The 20261-nt window shown below is 42.8% G+C and overlaps 2 protein-coding genes across 4 annotated transcripts in view; both read right to left on the bottom strand.

Annotated features, from left to right (window-relative positions):
- Positions 1 to 454: 454 nt before the first annotated feature.
- Positions 455 to 8432, bottom strand: map3k7cl (map3k7 C-terminal like; the record flags this gene model as incomplete). Its single annotated transcript, XM_083687391.1, has 4 exons — positions 455 to 1655; positions 4061 to 4176; positions 6334 to 6392; positions 8357 to 8432. 4 exons carry the CDS (start codon positions 8430 to 8432, stop codon positions 1475 to 1477), a joined length of 432 nt encoding a protein of 143 aa, XP_083543517.1. The 3' UTR covers positions 455 to 1474.
- A 6445-nt stretch (positions 8433 to 14877) lies between these two features.
- grik1a (glutamate receptor, ionotropic, kainate 1a) overlaps positions 14878 to 20261 on the bottom strand; it is a gene marked incomplete at its 5' end in the record, with an annotated part of 37409 nt that continues 32025 nt past the window's right edge. For all 3 annotated transcript variants that reach the window (XM_083690652.1, XM_083690651.1, XM_083690650.1), the window contains one exon: positions 14878 to 15300. In XM_083690652.1, the coding sequence (XP_083546778.1) occupies positions 15148 to 15300 (153 nt within the window). In that variant the 3' untranslated portion in view covers positions 14878 to 15147. The remainder of the gene's footprint in view (positions 15301 to 20261) is intronic.

The following is a 20261-nucleotide window of genomic DNA, read 5'->3' as shown; positions in this document are numbered from 1 at the left end:
CTGTCTGTCTGTCTGTGTCTGTCTGTGTCTGTCTGTGTCTGTGTTGTCTGTCTGTCTGTCTGTCTGTCTGTCTGTCTGTCTGTCTGTGTCTGTGAAATCTCTCCCCCTTTTTCTCTCATCATTATTATACTGAATCAGAGGTGTCATATATTATTTTGGCCGTCAAATTGACCAACATCCATGGAACTCGCCATTCTGAGTGCCAAAACAACTTACACAGAGAGAGTTGGGTGGGTGGGGGGGGGGGGGAGAATAAGGAAGAGAGGGAGGGAGCGAGAGCAGCTAGGGAAGCTGATCTTTTCACAATTCCAGAATGAGTTAATCTGATTGTGAAACTGAGTTTGAGTTCCGTTTTCTGTGTTAGTACCGAGGTGTGAGGTCATAACCACAGACACATTGAATGTTTCTTTACAGAAGTGAAATTGAAGAATCATGCTGATGTTCACATAAAATTTATTTTATTAATAATTGAAATGTTTGTGCCACAGAGTTAGTAATTATCATACAGTATTTGTGTTTCACTTTCTACTAACAGTATACTTCACACAGCATATCAAGACATGTATGCCCATAACAGTTAGGGGGTCACTGCAGGTAACAAACAAAAACATTGTCATGACAACTACTATTTTGAGAAGGATTCTATTCACCTTCCATTGTTCTCCTCAGAGAAAGTTTCCCTTATCCTTGTCCAACTTCCATAAGCCTTTATGCTCCATGTCTTGATTCTCCTCCTGTCCACTCATTTTTGAGCCCTTAGTTGTTAGCGCCATTGTGTGTTCTCCCAAAAACCCTTGGAACTAAGAAATGGGGGCACAGTGACTAGCAAAGCCCCCCCCACCCCCCACCCCCCCTCCAAAAAAAACAAGTTTGGACCACGTCACACCGCAGGAAGCTCTCCACAAGCCCCATCACAAACAGACCAGAAATATCCTGAGGGGCTTTCTCTACTTCTCTCTTTCTTCCTCTCCTTTAGTACTATCACTAAACACTAATCACTAGTGTTTAATTGACCAATGACATTGCAGTAGAGAGATAACGAAGCAAGGAAAAGAAGGAGAGGAAGCCATTTTGGAGTATTGGGACATGCCGTCTAGAATGAGATGGACAAGGATTAGACAGTAATGACTGTATTAACCTCTGTTGAATCTGGAGCTATACGGAGAGAGTTTGGCATGCTCTTTCTTGGCTCATAGAGGTCACCATGATATCCCACATCCTGTCAGCCTACTGTAGTTCTGTACATAATGACACATAGTAGCCAAAGGTCAGAATTAGAATTAGAACCCAAACTCTCACCATGAAGGGCTGAATGAGAGATGGGACGCTTAGAGAAGCAACATGGGGTCTAGCTCTAAGCTCTAAGGCCAAACACTGTTAATGTATGACTACGGTTTGAATCATTGTGTGTCTCATTCCAGCGCAGTGTCAGTTGGGCTTCTCAAGGTCTTGGGGTCATGTGGAGGGTCAGACGTCACGAGGAATCCTTTCTCGTGTGATTGGTCAGGCTCAGTGTCTCCAGCTGCCGGGCACGCTCAGTGTGGACGGTCAGCAGTGTGCGGTTCTCCTCAGCCAGGACTCGAAACTCCTCTTCCAGACAGGCGATCTCCATGGCCACCCGCTCATCCTCCACCAGTCCTGCCAGCAGCTCACGTCTAAGGGGGGAGGAGAGGGCGTCCATTAAAGGAGCAGGGCCTACGTTTGAAACGCAGTTCCAAATTCCAAACAACAACATCCTCCCGAATAATAATATAAACCCTCCCACATGGACTTGCAGTGTCGGACATTAGCTGTTGTGTTTCTGCATGCGCGCACAATTTGAAGAGGCAGTCATCAGAGGCAGAAAGGCGGAAATCACTCCCCTAGAACACCCCTGGCCAGTAACAACATGTTTATGTGCAAACTGAGTGTCCTTTAGGACACTCTATTTTAGAAAGCACTTTATCCGGACCAAAACAACATTCATAAATGAAATACTTCTTTCAAGGGATCTCATTCCCTGATTGCTAGTCATTACAACCATTAGGAAGCTTTTAGAAAGCTTGAATGTTACACACTGGACCTTTAAGAATGTCTATTTATGTTACCACCTTGAAACATTTTCTAGCATTTGTCCCAAATCAGGGAGTGGAGGCAGAAATTGGAGGACGGGCTCATTGCAATGCACGCATTTGAAGAACGTAAGGCACACCTACTTGATACTATTCCTCATTCCATTCTATGCATTACAATGAGCCCGGTCTCTGATTTCTGCTTCCACCCTGATTCATTTATACACTGAACACCACACAGGTGACATAACAGACATAAACATGTAGAAATTCTCAACCTATAATTATGGTAAGTTCAATTGCAATCAATTGCAATGCTGTGGTAAAAGGGCAAAAGTAACTACATCAACGTTGTAGATGCCTTACATCCTTCAAATCAAAGAGTAACATTAAAGAAATTGCAATAGGATTGTGTGTGTTTTCATTGTAGCCAATGTCCAATGTATTTTGTACTGGAGCTGCTTTCTTAGCCAGGGTTCACGTGTGTACTTCATTCTGTATATCAGTGGGACTTCCTGGTTTGAGTAAAGGTGAAATGAATGAAAGGAATGATTGTTCTTATGTGTTAAGTTCAGGACTTAGACGGGGCGTAGTGCCAATTCACGCTCTATCTCCCTGAGAAACTCCAGCCTTTGGACTTGAGGATCAGTATCAGTATGCGTGTGGTGCAATTGTGTGTGTGTGTGTGTGTGGGAGGGGGGGGCATTGGGTAACATTGGTAACTGTTTGTAATCATTATAAGAAAAAGCATATATAAAGAACAACATTGGTATTGAATGGTTAACTATGTAATAATCCTTTCAAGTCATTAATCAGACTGTCACATGCTGTAGGCCTATGTGGTGCTACCCTGCCTTGCCCTAAATTAGCAGGATGCAGTCTGAAATATGATTCTGAGTGGGAGTAACAGTCTGTGGAGGATTGTGCATGTAATGGTTAAGCACATGTTTAGGCATGTATGTGTGTGTGTGTGTGTGTGTGTGTGTGTGTGTGGTGCTTGTCATGGTGATTACACTGCTCTATTTTTACACAGCAGGACATGACTTGTAAGGAAATCCCCTGTCATTCAATGCGGAATGCGTCTCCTAGGACTAGGAAGAACGACACATAGAGAGAGCTCTGTTGCATCACTCTAGTCTGTGTAATGTGTGGGAGTGTGTGTGTGTGTGTGTGTGTGTGTGTGTGTGTGTGTGTGTGTGTGTGTGTGTGTGTGTGTGTGTGTGTGTGTGTGTGTGTGTGTGTGCAGCATTTGTCTGTCTATCTATGTGAGCTAGAGTTTGAAAAAGGGGGACCAAGTGGTTCTGCCTGACTCATCATGTTCTCAACTAAAGCCAAGGCTAACTTCACCCTATTTGTAGGCTGTGTTGCACCCTACAGAGCAGCCTTAGTGTTTGCTATTTAGGAACTGTAAAGGGGTAGCGGGTAGCAGCTAGGGCCTCGAAAATCCCACTGCTAAGACCAGTCACAGCTGCTGAGGACACAGGGGACACAGTGTGTGTGTGTGTGTGTGTGTGTGTGTGTGTGTGTGTGTGTGTGTGTGTGTGTGTGACTCTGTGACTGAGCTTATAGCACCAGTAATATTTACACTTATAGTAGTGCTACCAGTCAGCCGGTAAGCCACAGACCCCCACCACCCACCCACACACCCACACACACACACACACACACACACACACACACACACACACACACACACACACACGTATTGTCTTGATCTAACACTGACAGCGACCATTTTAGTATGTGCCAGTCATGAAGTCAATGCCAACTGACTTCAGAAAACAACTCTTTCATCAAATCAACATCAATCACACTCAGCAGACCCACAGACAAGAGCCAACCATGACAATGACACCTGAATAACAAACTGACAAAAAAAAGCTTCAAATCCCCATGAAAAGGGGCTTTCATCTGAGTTTCCAACATGAGTATGACATCCTGTTAGTAAATCCTACTATTCCTTACAGTATGTGACCAGGAACAGTGGGGTTGACTTGAGTGGGACTCACTTGCGGTCCTCGAGCAGTGTGATGTCATGTTTGACCTGGTGGAACTCCCGGGCCAGGCGGCAGTGGTCCTTGTATACCTGCACACTCTCTCTCAGAGGCACACAGGGAGGCACTGGCTGGAACAAGAGGAGAGGAGAGGAGAGGAGAGGACAGGAGAGGAGAGGAGAGGAGAGGGCAGGAGAGGAGAGGAGGGGAGAGGAGAGGAGAGGAGAGGAGAGGAGAGGAGAGGAGAGGAGAGGAGAGGAGAGGAGAGGAGAGGAGAATGACAGAGGAGAAAATAGGGATATAGACAGAGTGGAAAGAGAGATAGGGGAGAGAAAAGAGAAATAAAGTAAAACACCTGAACTGACCTCCCTAAGAGACAGGTGTTTTATAAACTTCAAACATGTATAACAAGAGAGTAAATGCAGTATGCAATAATCTGGGTGAGATAGGAACATCCATAAATGCAGGGAGAGAAAGAGAGGGAAGGAGGGGGGTGAAAGAGGGAGAGAAAATGAAAGTACATTTTCAAAAAGTAAAAGGAGAGGAACAAGATAAACAGAGGTAGTGAGAGAGAGAAAGAGAAAGCGAGAGAGAAAGAGAGAGAGAGAGACAGAGAGAGAGAGAGAGAGAGAAAGAGAGAGAAAGAGAGAGAGACAGAGAGAGAGAGAGAGACAGAGAGACAGAGAGAGAGAGAGAGAGACAGAGAGAGAGAGACAGAGAGAGAGAGAGAGAGAGCCAGAGAGAGAAAGAGAGAGAGACAGAGAGAGAAAGAGAGAGAAAGAGAGAGAGACAGAGAGAGAGAGACAGAGAGAGAGAGAGAGAGAGAAAGAGAGAGAAAGAGAGAGAGACAGAGAGAGAGAGAGAGACAGAGAGACAGAGAGAGAGAGAGAGAGACAGAGAGAGAGAGACAGAGAGAGAGAGAGACAGAGAGAGAGAGAGAGAGAGAGACAGAGAGAGAGAGAGAGAGAGAGACAGAGAGCGCACCAGTAATATTTAAAAGAGCAAGAGAGACAAAGAGAGAGTTATGGCATACAGTGCATTTGGAAAGTATTCAGACCCCTTCACTTTTTCCACATGTTGTTATGTTACAGCCTTATTCTAAAATTGATTAAATTCATTTTTTTCCCCTCATCAATCTACACACATAATGATCAATTATACCCCATAATACCCCCTAATAATAAATTAGCAAACATTTCTAAAAACCTGTTTTCGCTTTGTCATCATGGGGTATTGTGTGTAGATTGATGAGGAAAAAAATGAATTGAATCCATTTCAGAATAAGGCTGTGACATAACAAAATGTGGAAAAAGTGAAGGGGTCTGAATACTTTCCAAATGCACTGTATGCATAACTGCCTCAGCTTGTCCTCCCCTCTGTCTGGACTTCTTCTTTAACAGTGACTCACAGAGCGCAGAGTTCTTCCAAAATCAGCTTCCTCTCACTCCCTTAAACCCTGTCTCCTTCTCTCCCTTCCCTTCCCACTCTCTTATGGGTTTCCCTCCTCCTCCCTTCACCCTCCAGACTTCCCTCATAAAGATCATAAACACAACCATTTCAATCACCTACGGTACAATTCATAAACTAACATTCAATACATTTTAAACATACAAAAAAAACAACCTCTTTGCATTACTTGGGTAGTAGACATACAAATACAAGCATAATGTATCTTTTGGGGATCTTAAAAAGTCACACTGGATTTGTATTTGAACTATGAGTGCACCCTGCTGTGAGGCGAGCCAGACCTCTCTGTCATGATGACTGGATCAAGTTTCAAACAGGACAGACATGGGAATTCCAATCTAGCGGAAGTGTGGAGCATTTACGCTCTATGAGTTGTTTTGTCCCTGATTCATATCAGGGTTAGGCTTCTCCAAACAATCCCTCACAGTTCAGGAAATTAAATGAGACACACAATACTATTGTACCATCTGGAGCAGTGTCATACTTTAAGATTCACTTACTTTAGACAAATGTACTTATTGTATGTTGCACTGGATAAAAGCATCTGCTTAAATGGCAAAAAAAAGAAGAAGACATATTACCTGTTGCAAACAGTCTGCTGACATCTAGTGGTTAAAGTGTCACACTACAGAAGACTGCTAAATCCTGTGGCTGGAACCCACCACAGAGCATTGCTATGGGAATGTCTTCTCTATGAGTTCTAATGATATGGTTTCACCCCTTAGTGCAACAGTAGTAATAATAGTTAGTCCCCTTCACTTCCCTCAGGTGTGTATGTTCATTGCGGTGATCTACTGTACGTCACAGACGCGTACGTTTACCTGTAGTCGCTGCTCCAGGTCAGGGAAAGACGGCGGGGAGTCCTCCTCATCTTTTAACTCTAACAGACACAAACGGAGAGAGAAGGACCAAAAACAGAATCACATTAATGACATCATCAACGGCGGGTGCCAGAGCTGAGCCTTGAGGTGACCAGTCTGATGTCTCAAAGCACATTTACAGCATCCCACTGGAACGCAAGGCTAACTACAGCCTAAGGAACAGAAATCAACATGATACCGTAACATAACAACATAACAACACCGCTAGCCTGCTCCCTCCTCTGCTACGCCCAAGGGACCGGCACACTGGCAGAGGGTCAACACCCTCTCTTAGCATAGCTACAGCATAGCAAAGCCCAGTATACACCTGGTATGCAAGGCTAGCGACAACCTAAGCATTTGATACCATAATGACGTGACAACACTGTCAACTCCTTCTTGTACATGGTGTACGTTCCTGTGACTGTTTTGTCTGTAATGAGACATCAGACATACAGACAGCCATAGAGACAGACGGACGGACGGACGGACGGACGGACGGACGGACGGACGGACGGACGGACAGACAGGTTGTCGACACCGGCCTCTGCCCTGCCAGCTATGTCTCCCCGGAGTTCTAGAACACATGTGGAGAATCCTGGGATGATGCAACCTTCTAAAAGCAGTGATGTGTGAGCCAGCCCAGGCAGCAGCCATGGGGCCAATTACCATGTGGGATAAATACAGTGTTCATGCCTGGAATTGACACAGTGCAGGGTTCAGACTAGCATGAAGTCATGATGATGATCCCTGAGAGGAACAGCGCTCTCACATTCCTGCAGAGAGACACGTGTCTGCATAATGTGGTGTCGGTCTCACAGATGACAACATGATCCGGGAGACACGGCAGCTTTTATTTTTGAAGAGAAGGGTATCTAATCACACTAGCGTGAGCGTGAACCTACTCTGTTGAGGTACTGAGAGAAGAAATGCACTACGCAAAGAAAGAAAAAAAGAAAGAAAGGAAGGAAGGAAGAAAAATGAACTGAAAAAAAAGAGAGAAAGAAAGAAAGAGACCGTGTGTGCACTTGTCTGTCTGTGTTCATGTATGCAATGTGTTTGAAAGTGAGGTTGCCATCGTAGCCCTCCCTCTCTTCCCTTCTGGGAAAGACAAGGGACAACCGGGAGGGGTGGAGAGGAGGGGTGGAGAGGAGGAGTGGAGAGGAGTGGAAGGGGAAGTGTTAAATGCTTTTAAATATAGGCCAGTGTTCTAAAAGCTGCAGAGTGAATCAGGCTGCACAGCAGTGTTAAAGGGGAAACCTGATGCTACCATGGCAAAGCTGCAGCTGCCATCCCAGTGCCCGGCCCGACGGCCGTAAACCACTCTGACAGCACCGCCGACGGACCACCGGCTGTGTGTGTGTGTGTGTGTGTGTGTGTGTGTGTGTGTGTGTGAGGTGGAGAGTTTGTTTTTAAGATGCCACAGGCCTACAGAAATAGAGGGAGCACCTGTCCCCGAGCACAGCAGAGAAGAATGACAAAAGTTGAAGTGATACAACGTGAGGGGGGGATGACAGAGGATTGTGCTGGGGGACTGTTTTGGTTGGAGGAATGTAGTGCATGTGATCCACATGTACTGGAAATGGGGTTGAGGGGTGAGGGGGGGGGGCGGTTGAGTTGGGGACGTCATCAAGGGTTTAATGGTGGAGTTGACCCCAAAATATGTTCTTTTTCCATGCTAGATTATTAACAGACCACTATTCAATGTCTAACTGAACGCTGTTTTTTTCGAACCTTAGTTCCATTCATGTCACCCGTGTTCCCGTAACGCTCAGCGCACTGAATTGAGCATTGTGAAAGTCCATTAGAAGAATGACCATGAAACAAACAAGCAAAGAAACAAAGAATAGAAAGACAAATCTTTCTCTGTCAGCTCAGGGGTTGGAAGAAAGCTGCTGAGGTGACTAAATATGGTGACAGTGGAGCACGGTTATGAGGTAACGCAGTGTACATTGATGTATCGACAGGTGTGTGTTGGTCTTACCTGAGGTGTCGTCAAGGCTGAAGGCGATTCTAACTTCAGATTTGTCAGGTGACACTCGTCTGGTTGAGGTGATCATTTATTCCTTTCCAGAGCCAAAGACAGAGAATAGTGCTGTTAATACAGTGTCATCAGCCCTCATACAGAGAGGTGTGTTTGTAGAGAGAAATGTGATACATGACGTGCACGCGCGCGCACACAAACACACACACACACACACACACACACACAAACACACACACACAAACATGCACTCGCGCGCACACACACACACACACACACACACACACACACGCACGTGCGTGCGCACACACACACACACACACACACACACAAACATGCACGCGTGCACACACACACAAACACACACAGCAGTGGGGCTTCGTCATGCGTTTAGAGTTGCAGGAGGATTAAATAATTAGACAGGTTTGACAGGCACTCTCTCTGAGGGCTGCATTTGGCATGTCCCCCTCTGTGCTATGGCATGGCTGGGTAAAGGCCTTTTATAACAGGGCATCTGCCTGCAATAACTCCAGTCAACTCTTTACCCTCTGCCCATCTCTGGCCCCTCTTTAGTCATGCTGGGACTGGTGATGCAGCTTTCTATCTATTCAGGTTGGATCATCTCATTCATAACAAATTATATGACTATGTGAGTCTATTTTGAAAGTTACACCAATGTATATGCGTTTGGTCACTGGAAAAAGCATTGATGGCACAAATAAAAATGTGTTGTGAAAGGAATTAATGTATACTATAGTAATTAAACAGAGCATGTAATGATGAGAAGTGACTGATATTGTAGTTACAGCAATATAGAGGTCAGAAAGCCAGTACATCACAAAGTTTGAATCAGCACCAACAAAACCAATATCATCACTGGTGACATTCGATCAATGCCATCACGCATTGAGTGCCTGGAACTGACCAAACCAACAATAACGCACAGCCTTACCTGACAGCACGAACTTCACCTAGGAAAGGAGGGAGTCGACACAAATAATCTGAATGAAGTTATTCCTTTCTCAACGTGTTCTCCCTCTACAGTTTGTTCATGGGGTCGTCTCCATAGAAATCAATGAAGACAAATTATTTATATGGCCGTCTCTTCTAGCCAGCGCGTCCTGACTCCTGCAGAGAGGGTGAAGAACAATCCCCAATGGTCGCCTGCTGTCCTTGTGTAGGCCTACAGTGAATTACAGTGAAGCTCTCCTGCTTTTGTATAGCCTGGTACAGAGCTAACTGTGTGTCAGTGGCGGGACTATCACACATCCACCGCGGAGCGCTGACGGGACAGTGGAGTTGCCGAAACAAGATGCGCGTCCTCTTCAAGTTACTGTGGACACATCCACGGCCACGCGGCCTTAACGCAACACAACAGGGAGCGGGCGGTGTCGGAATGCCGTCCGCTATACCCCTGTGTCACTCGGGTACCAATTAAATGGCTCAGATGACATGACTTTAGCCCGCAAAAATGTCCATAGCTCCAGTCCGCTTTGAGTGACACGGGCATGCCGCAGGGATGACTGTTGGCGGTGCAATAGCTGTGCAATGATGCAGTTGCTCAGAATGACGCTCCGCTATAATTGCTTATGGGAGAAAATAGACTATATCATCTCCCCAATTCCTCTCTCTTTCTCTCTTTCTCTCTCTCTCTCTCTCTCTCTCTCTCTCTCTCTCTCTCTCTCTCTCATAGCTTACATGCTAAATACGTTGCACATTTATAATAATTTATAATTATGCCAATTTGCACAACAAGCCTATTATTTCAAGTCATTGCAGATGGTGCATCTAAAATAGTACTGAAGTGGCCTCCTCTCCTCTCCTCTCCTTGATGTGCACTGTAGAAGAACTGCTGGTGAAAGAAAATTGGCATCTGACATATTGCTTTCAGTTATCTTATATTTATGTTAAAATCAGTGCAAATGACAGAGTGGGCGTGATGAAAGAAGCAACAGACTTTTGAGATGGAATCAACACTTTCCAATGGGTCCCTTCAACCTTTCACCAGCAGATGGCGGCACTCTCCAAAAAATCATTATATAGAGTTTTAGTACAGTCGACCAGTTGTGTGAAATCTATTGCCAATCAATGACAATAATTAATCATGCCGTTAAGAATAAAAACTCTGTAGTGAATGAGGTATTGGACCCAGAGAGCAGGGAGTCATGTGTGAGTGATGTCCTCTGTGCCTCGGAAGAGCCCCTCGTTCATCTTCATCGAAAAAGACCTGCTGTATCAACCCCAGGGACACATCATTTCACTGTGATGGATGGAACATGTGTTTTTCCTCTGACAACCTCCTCTGTTCCCAGTGACACATATTTGATTTTCAGGATTAAATGTAGAGTTAGGAACCATGCCTAGTGATCTGTAAAATGTATCAGTAGGGTCAACTGCCGTGCGTGTGTGCGAGTGTGTGTGCGTGTGTGCGCGTGTGTGCGCGCATGTGTGTGTGTCTGTGTGTGTGTGTGTCTGTGTGTGTGTCTGTGTGTGTGTGTGTGTGTGTGTGTGTGTCTGTGTGTGTGTGTGTGTGTGTGGCTGTAGAGGTCATAATCTTAACCTCCGTACTGTGACTCACCCTCTCTTCTCTCTTGACAGATAAAGTATTAGTAGCTAAGCAGCTGGGAGGAAATGTGATTCTGTTTCCGTTTGCCCTCAGGTTTCTGTCCACCAGACATAATACTCATCATAAGTACAGAACACAGGCTTGTGTTTAGCAGAACAACATTTATGGCTTGTGTTGTTCAACAGATCACTCAATATCTGCCGTGTATTTGACATTGCTCACCCTGTGCAGCAGCCCATTTCAATGGCATAAAACTACAGTTGGATTTCATACCAAAACATTGTCTGCTCCTCCATTGTCTGCACCCATTGTCTGCTCCTCTCTTGCAGATCTGAGACGAATGGACAGGTGAAACCATTAGCTCCACATGGTAGCAGCCTTATTGCTTCCTCTTCTCCAGTCCTAGTATATCTGTGAAGAGGAGTGAACAAGGGAAGAAGGGAGAGGAAGATGTTCTCACGTGAAATACAGCCAGTGACTGTTTCGACTCAGAGGACTCCAGGTGAGGCCATCTGATTGGAGCAGGAGGGACCAGCTGTGCCGAATGTGGAATGCAGAATGCCAAGGTCAGATTAGTAACCCACGACCTCATTCATGCCGGATTAGATGATACAAAAAACTGCCCTTGGTTTTGATTAAGAATTATGTGGTTTGGGGATTAAAGACAAGCAAACGCTATTACATTGGCCTGAACCCAATCGTAGAATTAATCTGAATACCCCCCAAAAAAACTTAAGCTGTCATTACATGTTGAGATTAAAGGAGGAAAAGCCTGTTGAATTCTTCTGTGAGACACACAAATCTCCAAGGGTAGGCATCGAAACATTATTGTTGCAAGGAAAACTGTTTTAACAACTGTTTACAATGACATAACTAAGCAACAAGAAGATGAAAATCCAATTTTTCTGCAATCAGACAAAACAGTATTCTCTGATCTAATGTAATCTAACATCATCAAATCAAATGAAGATGCACAGTAAGTACATGGGAAGACAACAGCATCTTGTCAATCAATAAATCCTCTATATTTTCTATAGTTTATCTTGTGTGAGACAGTACATATTTAGTTTTGTCTTTATTGAGACATCTAATGTTCTTCACTTCCACAGTTCTTTGTTTTCCTCTCCTCCTTTTTTAGGTCTGACTGGGGCCAGAGGGGCTGTAGTTAATAAACCCATCCTTATCTGCTCATGTTTGTGCCCTATTGCCTCACCGAGAGATAGGGGGTAGGGACAGGGATGGGAGGAGGAGAGGAGGAGGAGAGGGAGAGGAGTGAGAGAGGAGAGAGAGAGGGAGAGAGGTAAGGCAGAGGAAGAGGAGAGAGGTGGAGTTAGAGAGAGAGAGGGGGGGCATGTTAAGAGAATTGCAAGAGAGAGAGAGAGAGAGAGAGAGAGAGATTTGATGGCAAGGGGAATGATGACAGGAAGGGAATTTGTCTCTCTGCTCCAGATGGGCGAGTGCACTGGCATCCAGAAGTTATGGGATGCCAGTCAAAAGTAATCTACTCACAAATCGATCATTACCATCATAAAAGCTATTATGTCATCAACATCAAACCATTATTGCTAGCTGTAATACTACATCTTTCACAGAGAGCCTTTGAGTGAATCTATCTGTCTGATCTGTAATGTAAAGCCATAGGCTATTGTATCTAGATGACCTTCAGGACTGGACTATTGACCTTTGACTGTATTATGACATCCATATCTAGGCTGGGATCATGCATATATCACTACAGATGATAACGGATGAGCCTCTTAGGGAAGATGTATCCGTCTGCAGAACCTGGATACTACTGCTGATAGCCTGTGTGTGTGTGTGTGTGTGTGTGTGTGTGTGTGTGTGTGTGTGTGTGTGTGTGTGTGTGCGTGTGTGTGTGCGTGCAAGCGTGTGTGTGTGTGTATGTGTGCATGCAGGTGCCTGCGATGGTGAGTGTGTGTGTGTGTGTGTGTGTGTGTGTGTGTGTGTGTGCATGTGTGTTATCAGAGGGTACCTACTGACCTTTGCCTGTGATGTTGGTTAGAGCCCATCGATTGAACGCTCAGCGAGGAGGGCGCTGCTGACTATGTCTCAGAGATAACACTGCTGTGTGTTCCATCTCAGCTCCATCTGCAGGATTCTTCAAATGTCAGCTCGTACCACTTTGATTTCGGCTGAGTATGTGGGACTGGAATAGGATTCGGAGGAATGTGTGTGTGTGTGTGTGTGTGTGTGTGTGTGTGTGTGTGTGTGTGTGTGTGTGTGTGTGTGGATTCCCTAACTTAGATTAACAAAGATTGTAGGCCAGCAATTCACTCCTTGTAAGTGCAATTCTCTGAATTTAGTGAGTTGAGTCAAGAAAATAAAATGGATTTAATTGCATTTGAGTATTTTAAGTTAGAACTTGGTCTTATAAGCAATACCTCTTCTCTTCACAAAGGATTACTTTCACTTGTTTTCCATCTGCTGTGATGCATATGTGTGTGTGTGTGTGTGTGTGTGTGTGTGTGTGTGTGTGTGTGTGTGTGTATGTGATGCTCTGTTAACCTCTGCGATGGGCTGGCTTTGAAACAGCAGGCATATTCAAGACCACCCTGAGGGGGTCCTTATCTCCCCTAGCTGGACTGGACTGGCACAACGTCAACCTCTGATCCTTTAATACCACTGTTGTGGAAGACAGAGGTAAATCTAACCCTTTTACACACACAGGAACACACACACAGGAACACACACACAGGAACACACACACAGAAACACACACACACACACACACACACACACACACACAGGAGCTGATCCCACACCAGTACTCTACTTCTATTTTCACTAATATATGCAACTTCATGTACAGTATATGACGCTAATCAAGGCTGCAGAAACAGTAGACATAGGAGTTTCTTATACTCTTAGGGCCGGTTTCACAGACAAGGCTTAAGCCTAGTCCTAGACTAAAAAACACCCTCAGTGGCAATTTGCCATTGAAAGTGTGAATTAGTCCAGGACTAGGCTTAAGCCTTGTCTGTGAAACTGGCCCTTAATGTCTTGCAGTTTTAAGCAGTAGTCAAGAGACATGATCCTATATATTAACCCAAACCCAAACCCTAACCCAAAGAGTCTATAACTGTCTCAAATAGGTCAAAACAATAGGGGTTAATTGCAGCCAACATTCTGAATGAGATGACCATAGGCTTATCTCTTGTTAAATCAGATACAGGTGTGGAAGAGAGATCGTCACTGCAGCCAAGATGTGACTAAAGCACTAAGACTTGTCAATTAGTATCCACCTGGGGCTGGTCTCCTTATTAGATAATCCAATTGCTACCAAACATTTGCAAGTGACATGCCCCCTCCAGTGGACACTCTTAACAGGCCTAAACTTAATTCTCCTTTTCGACCAGACTAAGCGTACCTTTCATCATAGCTGTAGAAAATCCTCAGTCCATTTTCGTAACTATTTGAATACAAATTAAAATTCAAGATAATTACAATAACGATTTACATTTTCCATCTTTATTTTCATTGGAAATAAGAACAATATTTCAGATTTTTGCTCATGCAACTGCAATTTAAAATATGAACAACATTGAAAATGAACCCGCCGTTCTCCGTAGGCCATAGTGCACTTCATTGTGGTGAATTGTAGCTGTCAGTTTGTGAATTAAATCTGATATCTGACAACCACTTTGCATCATATAGTTGCAAAGTGGTTGTCACCATCATTTCATTTTACATTCTGCCTCCCAGGATTAACTAACCTGTAAGCACTCAGCTAATCGCCAAGTCAGATCACTTTCTTGCAATTTGCCCTGGAGACTTAAAATAAAAGCCAAACTTTATATTGGACACAAAATGACACTTGTTGTGGAAAAATGTAAAACATTTTATTATGAAAATTGGAGACAGAACAGGGAATGTATCAAGGGTAGGACCAGCAAAAGGAAACTTCATGAGTTAATCTCAATTATCATCCATTAATTTAGGCATAGAGTAACAAACACATTTCACATTTCATTATGTCGATGTTGATACAAAGCCAAGAAAATGTAAACTAGATCCTTACTGCTCATATGTTCAATGTGTTGACACAAAAACAAAGAGAAACAAACAAACAACAAAACGGTGTATACAGTGCTAACACATCTGAGGGGAGACCAGTGTTTCACCAAGCGGCTCTCTCTCACAGCCAGTGTTTCCCTCAGTGCTTAACGCATAGACGGGACAGACAGGACACCCACAGTGCCCCTCCCTATGCCATAGTCTCTTTTCTCAGGATGCGTTTGGGGTGACAGAGGACGCTGGACAATCCTGCTCGTCCGCGGGGTCGAGACCTTCTCTTCATGGTTTTGTGACACCGTAGGGAGATACCTATCTCCTCCATGAGAGTGCTAAAAGAGACACACTGTCGAAGACAACAACAATGGCCAGGGTTTAGCCACCGCCAATGCTACATCTCATGTATAATAGCCTACAAGCATTAGCCTAGAGTCGCTATAGAAGACGCTAGGCTAATGCTACCAATGAGGCTAACCAAAGATAACACAATGTCCTGTGTGAGCCACTGCCAATGCAACGCAATGCAGGTCCTCATGCATGACATACTGTACAGTACACTAGAATGAGTGTAGTACAAAAACTATGAGTTAACGATGATTGCAGAGACATATGCTTAAGTTAGCAGTGACTCAACCGTCTACTATGACGTTACTGTAAAACTAACAATAACCTTTGAGCACAAGGCTAGTGTTAGCTATAAAACTAACAATGACTCTACTGGCTAAAGAGCACAGGTTGTGCCCTGCAATAGTTGCAGGGCACGGGCTAGAATCATTTATCATAATTTGATATTATAAATAATTGTGGCTTTATCTAAATAATTGATACAATGAGAAGGACACTTATCTGCTGCAATTGCTCCATGCAGAAAGTTATGAATGAATTATTTGCTAATTACCAAAAAAAACATAAAAATGATGGGATCCCGAAACGCCTGAGGCTTTTTCAGTAATTCAACAGAATAATACATTTTTGTACTATTATTTTTGTATACATAAATTACTTATTTTCTTCTGACTTCAGTTTATTTGTTTTTAATTTTGCTCTCATCTGGAGGAAACAGAGGATTGCCAAGACTAGGTCACAATAAATGATACTCTATGTGGCTCTGGCCAAAAGTAGAGTACTATGGGGACTAAAGAAGGGAGGTCGTTCTCTGCAACCTCTTGGCCTGTGACCTCCTGTGGGTTCCAATGGGGTCGCTTCACGCTTCGGCCCCTCACACCCAGACTGAGCAGTGTATACTTACCTGACACGGATAGACAATGCTCATGTCTCGAGGGAGGAGGACGAAGAGGAAAGGGACCCTGGGATTAACCCTGCTGCAGTACATCCATGAGTGAGGTAAACTCATAGAACTTGAATTAGTACTTTCATGGTTGCATACCAATTATATTAGATTAACATTATAAGAAACACACATTCTTTATACTCAGAAACTTACCTTACAACACTGAATGTGATTTAAGTCTCCTTTTGTTTTAATGTACAATGTCACACTGTGGGCAAATCCTACCCACTTGCTCCCCCGTCTGCTTAGTTAGCATGTTCTCTTGGGGCAGTAACAGCACGGGTAAATAGCTTCCATCAGGTCCACTGTCTCTTTAATCCTAAACCATTTTGGATTATGGATTTATTCAATTATAGAGCATCCAACAAATGATCAACTCTCTACCGCAAGAGGTTCCATTGTGGTTTGACCATCTTAAGGTCAACACAACCAAACCATCTCTTCTTATGTGTTGTTTTTTCTGTTAACTGTAGCAAATAACATGTCTACTATATATGAAGTTCTCTACTGTGTCATAGCAGAGATAGGATTCATCCCTTCCATTATTAGATGACAAACATTGTCCAGGGGGAGAGACGACCCTGGGTGTCTAAATCCCTCTCTGATCCCATCCATCATAAGGACATTATCTCAGTTACGGGCAGAAGTTGCCTGTGGGCACAGATTTAGGATCAGTTTACTCTGTCCAAAATCCTAACCATAACCATGGGTGGGAAGGAAAGCACAGCATTGGCCTTAGATCAGAGTCTAGGGGGAAATTCATTCCACTTTATTTTCTGTCAGGGCAGCTACTGTGAAGGCCATAGACTCACAGAACTGCCACCATGACAGTTAGGGGTTATAAATCAGTTTTTGCTTCATTAACTAAACCCTAAGGAATTTGCAGTGAATTCGTACTGCTTCATGTTGAAAAATAACGTTCTGATAACCTCCTCTTAACTTTCACCATCTGGTGAGTGTCATAGGCATCATTTTCTGACAGGGGTAGTTACAAGGGAGAAGGATATCCACAATGTGACATTATGAGTCTAGCACTACATCTACATTGCAGCTGCATTGAATGAAAGGCTTTTACGCCATTTGAATATAATCACTATACTTCCGTTTTCTAGACGATTCTGCTATTATATTTTCCTCTCACGTTTTCTGATCTAACTGAAGCCCAGTTGACACTTGATGACATACACCCTTTTGTTCGCTCATGTTTCTTATGATATAAAGTTCACCTTGACAAATGGAAGCCAGAAAACTTGCAAACCAGTACCAGTAGTGCAATCCAAATGAGTGATCATTCAAATCTTAACAATTAAACGCACAATGAGTCCTAGGTAAATCTGGTGCAATATCTTAGTTATCCATGGCCCATAATACACAGTATGCATATAAGCAAAATATGAATAAATAAATAAATGTAGGCTTGTTGGAGATTTTGATCCTCTTTGGTACTGGTGTTTTTCCTCCTAATGTCAGAGTCTGTAATATCAGGCTTTCATCAAGTAAAGTGCCCCTTTACAGTATAAGAAAAGTAAGTGAATCAAGGGGTTGGTCACTTCCACAGCACAAATTACTTCTCTCCAGCTAAATCAGTTAATGGAACACAGCTGATTAGGACACATTCTGTTATCCAAACCGACCATTGTGCCCTCTATTGAGTTTGGGAACATCAGAGGGATTGTATTTTACTTAATTCCCAATTGAAAAGCAGCAAATATGCCATGGTAATTCTGCTTTCACTTTGACACTTTTCTCTTTGTAAGTCAATGTGAGACTCAATGTGAGTGTAAACTAGGCTTTAACATTTCTCTCAAAGGAGATCAAGAGATTCCTAAACATCCCTCATGTCTTGAATTGCTGAAAATAAATGGCCATCTACATTGCATGTGCTTGAAACCACATGATAATGAAAACGCGTTGCTGGGGGACTGAGGGTCAGAGATCAGAGGTTAGGGGTTAATGGTTAAAGGTTGTAGGGTCTGGCTGGAGGTCAGGGGGAAACGTTACAGGTCACGGACATGTCTTACCAACCTAACGTCTAGCGTGTGTGAGTGTGTGTGTAGCCGGAGCTACTCTATGTCATCATCATCGTCCCCCAGTAGCCTGCCGCTCTCCAGATCAGTAGATAAGGAGGTGCCCGAGGAGGAGGCGGAGCCACGGCGCCGCTGGAATTGACGGGACTGCACCCCGTAAAAAAAACAAAAGGCCTGACGCACACGTGCAGAACGGAACAAAACACAAAACAGGTCAAATCAGACATGCAGAGAAGAAAAGACAATATGCACATCCAAACATAAAGAGCAAGGAAAAACAAATCAACATATGAGAATGAAAATAATCCTAAACATATGAGCACAAAAATAATCTCTAAGTATTTTTGCCTTTACTGAACTGAGGAACAATACTGTGTGGATGAAATATTTTGCATGCATAATATACACTTATATGAGAATCATAGTGACATTTTTACATTTACATGCATGCTAGTGTTATGCAAATAAACAATAAAGAAGAACAAACAGCAAAACAAAAAGAAAGCAAAACTGTCATGAATACAAAATAACTCATATCCAATGTTACAATAACATATTACTTTTATGAGTAACAGAGCAATGTCACGAGTTACTAATTATATGATGTATTACGTGTATTATTATTACAGTTACTTTTTCAAGTAACATGTCTGTTACTTTCAGAATCATCTCTATCGGTGTGTTATATATATTTACTAAAAGCCTTTGTCTCCTGTTAACGGAATTCATGCTGTAACTTCTTTCCTGTTGTTTTATTCCGTCTGTTTTCATTGTTTGACTTTTGATGGATTTTGAGTATATATATTAAGTAAATCTGTGTAATTCTTTTTTTTGCTGTCATAGTTTGACGGACATCATAGATGATGGATAGCTGTGACGTTGACTTATAGATGCTCAGATTCAGAGTTGCTTAAATTAGCCCAACAGATATATCAAAGCACCGATATTATCAGCCGATATTGGCCTCTTACAGAAATATCTGTATCAGCACATATTTCTCAGATAATGCATCGACTGACACAGCACCAAAGATCATCAGGCTCACATTCCAAAATGAAAGAATATCAGTGTAGTTTGGTTTGTTACAGAGCAATATATATATAAATATATATATCTATATATATCTATATATCTCTCTCTCTGTCTCTCTCTCTCTCTCTCTATATATATATATATATATATATATAGAGAGAGAGAGATATATATATATATATATATCTGTATATATATATATATATATATATATATATATATATATATATATATATATATATACACAGATCTTTATGAATGAATACACTTGTTTATTGGCATTTGCTGTTACTGGAGTGCCTACTGAAATGGCTGAATTTAGCAAAGTAATGTTTTTTGGACTGTAGTCAATTAGCACAGTTGCTCATTAAAATGATGTTACTGAGAGAGTTATTCACCATACGGAGTTACACAGTGAATATTATTCACCAATAATTTATTTCACCCGTTAACATGGTTAGCTTGTAGCTAGAGTCAGACATTCTAGCTAACTTTAGTCACAAGCAGCTTGGGTACTGCACTACACAGGTTTGTTTTCACTTGTGTAGAGAGCAGAATTTACTACTTACTACTTACTACTAATAAAGTTCATCTTGGGGAGGGGCAGGGATAAACCATTACTGGAAATTACAGTGATTGGCAACCAGAAAATGCAGAGGGGTATTCTAACAGTATGTTTTAAGAATGCTTTTCACAGTGAATTTTACGTATGTTTTTTGAATGAAATATAATTGAGTATAACAAAAATAATTCAGTGGAAGATCAAACTGTGTCACAGCAAGTTAGATCGAACAGCAAATCACTGATATGCAGTGCATTGAATATGTGAAATTCTAATTTGGCATAGTAACTGTGCACATGAAATAAATAAATGTTGCTCTATTTATCAATTGAGATAATTTCAGGTCATTATTGAGATATGGATTTTTGCCTAATCAGCACTAAGAGCATCTTTTT

Source organism: Argentina silus, assembly GCF_951799395.1.
Source record: "Argentina silus genome assembly, chromosome: 2".
Classification (NCBI taxonomy): Eukaryota; Metazoa; Chordata; class Actinopteri; order Argentiniformes; family Argentinidae; genus Argentina; species Argentina silus.
Note: the sequence above shows the minus strand (reverse complement) of the source record. Positions and strands in the feature narration are given on the sequence as shown.